The sequence below is a fragment of the Aquarana catesbeiana genome, linkage group LG01, assembly GCF_042186555.1.
Source record: "Aquarana catesbeiana isolate 2022-GZ linkage group LG01, ASM4218655v1, whole genome shotgun sequence".
In the NCBI taxonomy this organism is placed as follows: Eukaryota; Metazoa; Chordata; class Amphibia; order Anura; family Ranidae; genus Aquarana; species Aquarana catesbeiana.
The window spans coordinates 574,699,422-574,710,926 of record NC_133324.1 but is presented as its reverse complement, the minus strand read 5'-3'; the positions used below and the strand labels follow the sequence as shown (position 1 = coordinate 574,710,926).

Sequence of the window (11,505 nt, the reverse complement as noted above, 5' to 3'; positions counted from 1 at the left end):
ATATTGCAGCGGACAATCGGACACTGACACTTTTGACACTTTTTGTAAGCCAGTGACACTAATACAGTGATCAGTGCTAAAAATATGCACTGCCACTGTACTAATGACAGTGGCTGGGAAGGGGTTAAACATCTAGGGCGATCAAAGGGTTAAATATGTGCCTAGTCAGTGTTTTGGTGTACACTGTGTGCTGTTTTTACTAGGAGAAAAAAATGGATTCCAGCCCCTGTGCAGGAACACAGAATCTATCCCCCCCCCCCCCGTCAGAAGAGTGATCTGCCTTATTTAGGCAGATCGCTGTTCTGTGTTCTTTACCAATCATTGGCGGGTGCCGTAGGACATCGAGTGCCCCGCACATGCAGATCGGCTACTGCTGTGAATATTCACAGCAGAAGCACCGCACCAGACTTTCACACAAACTTTCACACAAATCAATCAGTATACACTTACTGGGATTTTTTTACCAAAGACATGTAGCAAAATACATTTTTTTTCTTATTGGATATGTTTTATAGCAGAAAGTAAAAAATATATATTTTTTTTTTTCAAAATTTTTGGTCATTTTTCATAATATATAATAAAAAATAAAAAGCCCAGTGGTGATGAAATACCACCAAAAGAAAGCACTGAGCTCTGAGCCCACCCAGTTGTGTGACATTAGCAAAATAATATTTGCTATTGATCCTCCTCCTGGCCAATCAGGAAGCGGGTCTTTAAACCCGTCACCCAATTGGCCTGAAAGGACAGGCGATCCTATTGGTTGCCTAGGAGGAGGAGGGAGCAGACGTACGGCGGAAGATACATACATTACAATACAATACAACACGTGACATCACTTTGGAAGCTGTATTCTGTCATAGAAGAATTTTTTTTTCGATATGAGACCAGCATGCAAAAAAAAAAAAAAAGGACAATCATCTGTCTGATATTCTCATTGTGTGTACGAGGCTTAAAGTGGAACTCCACCCAAAAGGGGAAAATCTGTTTGTTTGCATCCTCCACAGCCACATTTGGCACTTTTTTGGGGGGCGGGTATCTGTTTTTTTTTTGTTTGTTTTTTAATTTAAATATGTTTATTTATAGTTAAAGACATGTGCACAATACAAAGAAACTGAGCTCTGTGAACATTCTATAAATGGCCAAAGAAGAAGGATACAAATAAGATATCCAGACAGGTAATACACAAATTATGCATTGCATCAGGGTTGGTGCTACCACCAGGCAAACTAGGCGGCCGCCTAGGGCGTGCTGCTGCCAAGGGCACCCGGCTGCTGGTTTCCCTACTCTCTGTCTCCACACTGTAAGTTTTCAGTGCTGTATTATAAATACCTCTGTAATAAATGTTATAACCACTGCTGGGATAAAGCGTGCATATCTAGGGGGATGTAGGGGATGTCTCTGCTGCATGTTACTCAGGCATCCACTCTGTAGTGTCATTATAGAGGCGCAGCACTGGAGGACATGTCCTGATGGAACGGAAGCAAACATCCCCTGCGCGCCTCTATGGTCAATGCTCTCTACTGCAGCCACATGCTTCCTCTAGCGCCGGCTTCTATCACACTGATGCTCGGGCAAAGGGGGTGGATTCAGGGTTGGAGCCAGGGGGCGGCAAAATGAGGTTTCGCCTGGGGTGTCAAAAATCCTTGCACCAGCCCTGCATTGCATAATGAGCTACAGACAAGTATTTCCATCAGAGTAATATAATGATTATCTTTCTCAAATGGAACATGAGGAGTAAACTAAGAAAAGGGTTGGATGACTCTTGAATAATGTTGCCTTAGAAAAACATCACATGGGTACCTGGTGATCTGAGCTGGATGTTCGGCCCCCCTCCTTGCCCTGTAGTCTTCTGGGACACATCACAGGTCCCAGAAGACTACATGATCATCCAAAAGGTGCAGAGCAGCTCGCGCATGCGTAGTATGAAACAGGCCTGTTGAAGAATGGGTTCAGGTGAGGTCATTGCTGGATCCCTGGCCAGGTAAGTGTCCTTACATAAAAAATCAGCAGCTACAGTATTTGTAGATGCTGACTTTTAATTTTTTTGGGGGGGAGCCTGGAGCTCCTCTTTAAGATTGCCTCTGTCCTCTGCCGCGTACACAGGATCGCACATTCCGGCAACAAAATCCATGTTTTTTTTTCTGATGGATGTTGGCTCAAACTTGTCTTGCATACACAGACAAATCTTGTCGGAAATTCCAAACGTCAAGAACGCGGTGACGTACAACACGTACCAGGAGCCGAGAAAAATGAAGTTCAATAGCCAGTGCGGCTCTTCTGCTTGATTCCGAGCATGCGTGGAATTTTGTGCATCGGAATTGTGTACACACGATCGCAATTTCAGATTTCAACAGATTTTGTTGTCAGAAAATTTGAGATCCAGATCTTAAATTTTGTTTGGCAGAAATTCCGATGGAAAATGTCCGATGGAGCCTACACACGGTCGGAATTTCAGATTTCAACAGATTTTGTTGTCGGAAAATTTGAGATCCAGATCTCAAATTTTGCTTGGCGGAAATTCCGATGGAAAATGTCCGATGGAGCCTACACACGGTCAGAATTTCCGACAAAAAGCTCCTATAGAACATTTCCCGTTGGAAAATCCAACCGTGTGTACGGGGCATAACAGCCCTTTGTATCTCCAGCTGCACCCGTGAGATCTCTAATGCCGCGTACACACGAGCGGACTTTTCAGCATCAAACGTCTGACGGTCTTTCCGACGGACTTTCGATGGAATTACTACGGACTTTCGAGCGACCGGACTTGGCCACACACAAACGGACTAAAGTCCGTTCGAAAGTCCGGTTGTTGGAACGTGATGACGTACGAAGGGACTAGAATAAGGAAGTTCATAGCCAGTAGCCAATAGCTGCTCTTGCGTTGTTTTTTGTCTATCGCACTAGCATACAGACAAACGGATTTTTCGATCGGACTCAAGTCTGTCGGAAAGATTTGAAACATGTTCTAAATCTAAAGTCCGTCTGATTTTTGACAGAAAAAGTCAGCTGAAGGTCCGATGAAGCCCACACACGGTCGGATTGCAGTGTACACATGACCGGACTTTTCGACCGGACTGGTCCGACGGATTTGTTCCGTCGGACCAGTCCGGTCGAAAAGTCTTGTTGTGTGTACACTGCATTAGTATACCTACGCTTGCTCCTGCATCCTAAATGAAGAATTAAAAAAAAAATAGAAATGCTGCAGCAGCCCAGCAAACCTTTTGATCATTACCGGCCAATGTATTATGGAATCTGCAAGGGATCTGCTGGTGTATGAGCAGCTGAACAGACGTCTGTCTCCATGCAGCTTGTAAACTGGTCTTATCTTCTCCTCGCTCCATAGCTTTGTTCTATCTCACTGCATTTCACCTCCTGACCCTTTCTGGAAAACATCATTTTTTTTAGATGCTTTTAAAACTCTCTCTCTCTTTTTTTTTTTTTTTTTGTAACTAAGTAATTGGAAGTGATACTGATTTTTTTTTTTTACTCCCCCTCCTTCCATGTCTTCTATAAGCCGTCCCTCCCACCCAGAAAACTGGGAGTTAGTTGCTAGCTGTGAAGTTGACTTGAGTCCCTCCCTCCAGAGAGAAAGCCGAGGCTGGATCTAACCCTAATCACCAACAGTCAAGAACATTTCCCCTTCCCTCCCTTCCCCTGCTCTCTCATGCTTTTTCCTCCTTATCTCTATCACAGACCATCTGCAGCACTGCATCACTCTACCAGGATAAGCTGACTATTCCTCCCATTGGACCTCAAGGAGATACTTTATTTACTAGCGCTTACTGACTTGTAACTTTTCACTCCATAGCTGCCAGTTGTGTGCTGGGCAGACTCATCAGTGCAGGCAGCACGCAGTCACTCAGGAGGTCACAATGAACAGCAACCTAGCTGACAAAGAGAGCTGTCCTGATGACATCAGCCTTCCAGAGGAGGAGGTAGGTGTCCTTTACCACCATGGCAATCTTCTCAACATGACTCTTCTTTCCTCTAGGACTCATACAGAAGTTTACAATGCACTGATGCAGTGTAAAGGGCGACAGCGATATGAAACATGCTACAACCAATAGCACCTGGTGAGAAGTGAGCCTTCCTTAGGATGGCCATACATCTAACGATCTGAAGGATCTACATCTTTGAATTATTTAAAAGGCGCATACTCTGTCATTGGTGTTGATTTACTAAAACTGGAGAGTGCAAAATCTGGTGCAGCTCTGCGTAGAAACCAATCAGCTTCCGTTTTTTTTTTGTCAACGCTCAAATTAACAAGCTGAAGTTAGAAGCTGATTAGCTGCCATGCAGAGCTGCACCAGATTTTGCACTGTTCAGTTTTAGTATATCAGCTCCACTAATCGATTTTCAGCAAAACAGATCCACTTCATTGAAATTATTCTGATCGTTCCAGATAGGAAATCTGATTGTAGGAAAGTCGATTGATATGATCGTTAAGTGTATGGCACATCGAACAATGGGCAAGAACACTTGGCACTTGTGTAATAGTGTTATTGATCATCTTCCGATTATATTTTTTCCCGGACAGTAAATTGAGTGACAATGCGATCATATATAAAATTGCCACCATAGGCTATAGCCTGTTTCTGTTAGCTACTTCCTTTTGCACACTGTGCCATATACAGTAAGCGCTGGCATTATTATTATTATTACTATTATTATTATTAATATTATTGTTATACAGTGCCAAGAATTTGCACAACAATATAAAGGGACACAGTACAGCAACGACACTAGAGGGTTAGGAGGTCCTTGCTCCTAAGAGCTTATTATTACGTCATATTATTCCACTATGTCTCACAAAGTGCAAAGGGCTGCATTCACCATTGCTAACATTTCATTGGCTTGTCTGCTCTGATCCGCAGAATACTAGGCTCTGATTGGTTGCTTTAGTTTACTGTGTAGTTCATTTATTTGTGCTACATTCCCATTGGGAGATTAACAAAGATTGGCACGTAGGGAAAAATGCTCCAATTTCTATATTTATTTATTTATTGTAGGTACTTACATAGCACCGTCAATTTATACCGAGCTTTACACACATATCGTACATTCACATCAGTCCCTGCTGTCAAGGAGCTTACAATCCAAGGTCCCTAACTCACATTTAGGCTAGGTTCACACTGGTGCAATTGCAAACATTGCATGCGATTCGCACCGCATTCCTGTGCACATCACATGCGATGTCTGTGCGGTGCAGTTTGTATGGCTGAAATCACATCGCATTCACACCACAATGGTACAGGACCCCCCCCCCCCCCGCACCTGAATCGCATCGCATGGGCGATTCTGGCAATTGCACTGCGTCTTGTGGTCTGTTTTGCGGTGTCGGTAAGATAACATTGACACCGTCGCAGATCACATGGATGCCGTGCGATTGCAATGCGATGTGGGAAACACACAGGATTCGCTGCGTTTCCCACATCGCATAAGTGTGACCCTAGAATCATAGATACACATACTAGGGCCATTTAAGACAGGAGCCAATTAACCTACCAGCATGTCTTTGGAGTGTGGGAGGAAACCGGAGGAATCCCAAGCAGGCACAAGGAGAACATGCAAACTTCAGGCAGGTAGTTTATATACATATTTAGCATTTTATGTTATCAAATAAATAAAAGTCATGGAATATATTATTTTTGTGCATCATACTGGTAACATCCATGTGGTTCAAACAGTGCTGCAATGACTCCTGATTGGTCACAGTGTACAAAATGGATAAGAGGTGAGACCAGCACACCAACAGACTTGTTCTTTATTCTTCTATGATTTCATAGAAAAGCATCATTTCAGGACCTCATAGGGACCCTGTCTCAGGCATAATAACAGTTCATAAATTTGTTGGTGCGCTGCCCCCCCCCCCATACATATCCACCTCTCCTCTCACTCCTGTGAGTGCTGCTCCTTGCTGTCCCTCCCTCCTCACTGCTAGTACTCACCACTGTGATAATGGTGTACATTTTAGAACAACTTTTAACTTAGAACATTGTTACAAGTGCTTGATTATTGTGTCGGCATACTGTTGGACAGTAATAGAAACTGTGACATAGCACTTTCACAGTGATTTGACACAGCTGGAGCAAAAACACATAGAACTTGCATAATGGTATTGTTGTTTTGGTGTACAGAACATGCACCCATATTTACAAAAAAAAAATTAAGTATTGCCCTTTGTAAATCCTTCCCCCGGGTGCTTGAGGTGCAATCATTTACAAAGTGTACGGTTTCCTAAGGGACTGGATGTTCATTTGTATAAACTAACTGAAGCATGAGCTAAAAAGTCTTTATTATAGTAAATTCCTTTTTTTCATTTCAAAATTAAATGAGTTGAAGGGTTGTACTGCAGCGAGATCCGTACTGGTATCCAGTATGTGCGCAGAGTGCTTCCATTTAAAGCATGTGGCACTCACGGGAATTTTCAGGAGTAGTTTTAATATACATTGCCAATTTAGTGGAATACAGGCCCACCTTTCTCAAGGCATCAATAGCTACATACCCAGGTTCGTTGATAAAGGATTCCCCCTATCCCCAGAACTGAGGTGGATGGAGGAATTCTCGCCGATGAGCTATTGTATTCTGACAGTCGGGACTCATCCACTGCGAGAATACACTGATCAGAGCTGCAGCTGGGGCCATAACGGGTGCTGCTGAGTCTGGGAGCATCCAATTAGGGTTTGCAAGCACCACTGGAAGGCCACTATAGGCTCCACGGGCCTGTACTCAAATTCTTGGTGGCTGCAGTTGCATTACATTGCTAGCGCTAGCCACCTCACTAGCTTGCACTACACTTCTAGTGCTCACCACTTCACCATGAGATACTGCAGTGCTGGTGTCTAAAAGGCTGCTGGTGCTTGCCAGATGATTAAAGGTAGTACAACGCTAGTACTTGCTGCATATGACCATAATTATGCATTTCTAGCACTTCAGCAACCTGGTGGTCAGATACGCCTGGTTTTAGCATGGACCTGTTCTCCATCATCTGACCTAGCTGTCAGGGTGATCAAACAAAAATTTACCAACAGTCCTATCATTAGATTGACTTCCCTCTTTCGGAAACAGCTATAGATGGATTGAAATTCAGCCAGTGCAACGGGAACTGGCCAAATTTTGACACATTTATGACCAGCTTAACCCTTATATTTACCATACACTGGACTCCTGTCATATGGGCTGCATAAATAGATCCCCTGCTAAATCAGAACAGAGTAGAACAAATGTTACCTTTTGTGACATCCATGTCTGTTCAGGTGTTTCCTCCAGCCTAAAAGTGAAGCTTACCAGACCCATGTTAGGTCTATAGGCAGGTGGACGTAAACAGACATGCCTCCATTTACATTCTTTTACCTCCAATTCATCACATTTAGGCTCAAACATATCAAGAGGCATGCAAACCTTTACCATCTTTAGTCAGCGGTAAATGGATGTAATTGGAAACAATTCAGTTTACCTGTCTGCTCATAGACTGACATTGAGCTTCTACTTGAAAACTTAACAGGCAGATCTGATTGGAACAGTCGGGTGAAAGGGGCCTGTGTAGAGACTGTTCACTGAGCTTCGTATAAAAGCTATGTTCATGCCAATTGTCCCATCAAGTGCTAGCAAAAATCATTTTTTTATCTTTTTTAACAATGAAGACAGTTTTTTTTTTATTTCCTTTACACAACAATGAATATTTAAATATGAACTTCAGATGTGGTTTTTATTACATACTTACTTCGGTCAAGCTTGGACCAATGTAAATATACTTATTCCATACCTGAGGAACCACTGTGGAGCGGTACTACAGTGATCTCCACAGTCTTCTGGGTCCTGTCCTGGCACAGGCACCATTCATAGAACGAATGCAAGGTTGCAACATCAGCGCTCCTCCTGTCCATCTTGTCCATTTAGGGAATACCTTGTACTCAATGAAAAAAATACAAGGCGTTCACTATAATGACAGGTCGCTGGACTTCTCAGCTATTCACTGCTCTCTGCACAGCCAGCGATTACCTGTGGTGATTACTGCTGGATGCATTTTGTGTGTCCAGCAGCAATCACCGTAGATAATCATTGTCTGTGCAGACAGCTGCGGATAACTGCGGCCGTTGGTGACCTGCCATTATCGTAAACAGAGCCAATTCACACTGGTCTAAATCGCTGATGTAGCCTTATGCCCCGTACACACGGTCGGACATTGATCGGACATTCCGACAACAAAATCCTAGGATTTTTTCCGACGGATGTCGGCTCAAACTTGTCTTGCATACACACGGTCAAACAAAGTTGTTGGAAAATCCGATCATTCTGAACGCGGTGATGTAAAACATGTACGTCGGGTCTATAAACGGGGCAGTAGCCAATAGCTTTCATCTCTTTATTTATTCTGAGCATGCGTGGCACTTTGTGCGTCGGATTTGCGTACACACGATCGGAAATTCCGACAACGGATTTTGTTGTCGGAAAATTTTATAGCCTGCTCTCAAACTTTGTGTGTCGGAAAATCCGATGGAAAATGTGTGATGGAGCCTACACACGGTCGGAATTTCCAACAACAAGGTCCTATCACACATTTTCCATTGGAAAATCTGACCGTGTGTACGGGGCATTACTGTGATTCTTTGCTTCCACAGCAGTCCCACAGGTATGGCATATGTAAACTTACATAGGTCCAAGATGGATGAATATAACTATGCAAAAAACACCATACCTGGAGTTCAGATTTAAGGTGAACACAGCTTCACCTTATTTACTTATTACTAATCACTTATTTACTTTGCTAAGTTAGCCATCTCTGCTCCTTTCACAAATTAACACCAATGGTGTATGTATTATATACACATATATATGTATATCTGATTTACATGTGGTTATGTATTTCTATGCTTTCGAATCTCATATCTTTGAGGTTGTTCCCAGTTAGATACAAGCCTTTCTTGGAGTTCTGCCATATTCATTTTTTTACAATTGCGTAACGTTTTCTTTAGCACGGTATATAGTTTTTTTTTTTTTTTTTTTATTTGGCTGATGCATGCCCTCAGCTGAAATGTTGACTATATATGTAAATGGAGCAGTGAACAGTTAAATTACAGAAATGTTTCATGCATTTATAATCAGCTGCTCCCGCCAGAATCCACAGACATTGCAGTGTCCTTCCAATGGATTGCAGAGCCCCAATTACTTGAGTTTTGCATGTTTTCGGTCTAATCCACATCGGAAACATATCATATGTAGCTTGGAAGAAAAAAAAATGACCTTTGTTTAAGGCTGAGAAGTTACTGGGTTCCATTTATGTACAGCTTGAGTTTCCTCATACAGAGTTATTGCCTCATACATTCTTGGGAAAGCAGGACATCCATTTCTCTGGTGAAGAAAAACAGATATCAGCCACGATGTCCCTTTTTTTTTTTTTTTTTTGTCATATAATATATGTCAGATAATGAGGCTGGGAAATTGTCTGCTTCACATCTCTTTACTGCCATCAAAGAACAAGGAGCAGTGGGTTTTACATTTCCAAATAATTTTAATTTCCTTCAGTAGTGTTACCCCTGTCACTTACCACATAGACTGGCCAGCTGTGGATTAAAACTGCAGATACATTGGTACACTAGGTGGAGGATGAAGCCATGTCAGGTTTCACACGGTGGGATGATATTCAGACTGTGACCCTAAGTTACACTGTGGTAATGTGGGTAGGTTACACAATATTTCTGGTTGTCCAAGTCTATAAAAAATATGTAGAGTCGCAGATGTGTGGAGCTATCAGCTCTTTTCCATAATGACATCATCAAATTTTTTTCATGGTGTCACCGAGGTCTGTACTGCAGAAGATAATCTCATATGCAAGTATTTGATAGTACTTTATATTTCTAGTACCTGTCCTCATAGAGCAATGCTGAACCTGTTTTTAAATGGACACTTAAGCTTGTATGTCATACATGGCTTGAATAGTGGCTGACCCATGCCGAATTCACTAAAATTCAAGCTGTGGGTGGCCCTGTTGGCACCACTTGACAAAATTCCATTGAAAAATCAAAAAAGTCAGATAGAAAATTGTCGGCTGAACAGTAACTTACCAGATGCAGCTACAGTTAGGTTAGTCAGATAGCCATGAATGCCAGCTGTCAGAATACAATAGCTTGCAAAGGAGATTCCTCTGTCCATGTGATTTAGCGTGCATGATGGTGTCTATTAGATTACCTTTGTTCAGCAGGTAGGCTGAATGAGAGCAATCTATACATGTATGGCTAGTTTAACACTGCCCAGGTCAGTTTTGCCAATCTTACAAAATAATTTCAATGGAGAGGGGGTGAGTATATAGCAGAGGACAGAGGACATCAGCTTATCAGTGAGCTCAACAGCCAGATTTATAAGCTATCCAATAGCTCTATTAGTTCCCTCAGAACCATCCAGACCCATGTTTGGACACCCATAGACATGTGATTGTTGGTCATCGTGTGTTATAGGAACCGTTGGGGTCTCTACATGCATTTGAGTTCAGTTGGACCCCACACTAGCATGTTTTCACTTGAATGGGTTGTGATTTGTGGGTGGTAGTGCCCGCTGAAAGCATTGGGGGGTTTAATTTCTGCCACGGCTGCTAAGCAAAGCGTCATGGCCAAGGCATGTGTACATCCCTGGCCACTGCCTCTGCAGCTAAAGGGATTAATAGTTGGGCACAGTAAAACTATAGCTCAACCACAGTGTTTGTGGAAGTGATAGTGTGGCGCTGAAAAAATTAATGTATACTCCAATCAAGGAATAACCTTGCCCTAACAAGATGCAATTGTATCATAGCCAAAACATAATTAGAAAGAACGGTGGGCTAAAAAATATCAATTGAAATCAGTGAAGTGTACAGAGTCCACAGTATTATGAAGCAAGGGTTGCTCCCGTGAGGATGTCTTCAATCTTGTGTGAGTGGCAGAGTGCTTGTCTGTAGTCACTTCTCAGTGGGTAAATAGAGTGAATACTCTTACCAGATATGGTGGACACCAAGTGTCATATGACAGAGGGGTCGTACAGGCTAGACAGGTCTCAAGGAGTGTGATCCAAATGTAGAAATCAGGCCAGTCCTGATGGAATGTCACCAACTCTCAGTCTGTGGATCTCCAAGATATCCTGCAGTCAAAGCGATGGTCTGTAGGTCCGACTCTTCATGGGCTCCAAGGAACCAACACATGGAAAGAGGGGAAAGGGAAGAAGGACTCCAAATGGTGCAGGTCAAACCGGATGGTTTATTGATAATAACAAATCGCAGTACATTAAAAGTGATCACAAAAATAAAAGGTAAAAGCAATGTGGGGTGCAGGTAACGCTAGTCCAATGCGTTTCGACACTAGAAGGTCTTAAACCACAGTGTTTTACTGCTCACCAGCCTCACTTGTCAGTGAATCTTATGCCTCGTACACACGATCGGACTTTCCGCCAACTAAGGGTGTTGGCTCAAACTTGTCTTGCATACACACGGTCACACAAATGTTGGCCAACAATTCCGAACGTAGTGACGCACTAGAT

The 11,505-nt window shown here is 42.8% G+C and overlaps 1 protein-coding gene across 2 annotated transcripts in view; it reads left to right on the top strand.

Moving 5' to 3' along the window:
• Positions 1-3,535: 3,535 nt before the first annotated feature.
• Positions 3,536-11,505, top strand: part of RBPMS (RNA binding protein, mRNA processing factor) — a 256,714-nt gene continuing 248,744 nt past the window's right edge. For both annotated transcript variants that reach the window (XM_073597687.1, XM_073597680.1), the window contains exon 1: positions 3,536-3,935. In XM_073597687.1, the coding sequence (XP_073453788.1) occupies positions 3,873-3,935 (63 nt within the window). In that variant the 5' untranslated portion in view covers positions 3,536-3,872. The remainder of the gene's footprint in view (positions 3,936-11,505) is intronic.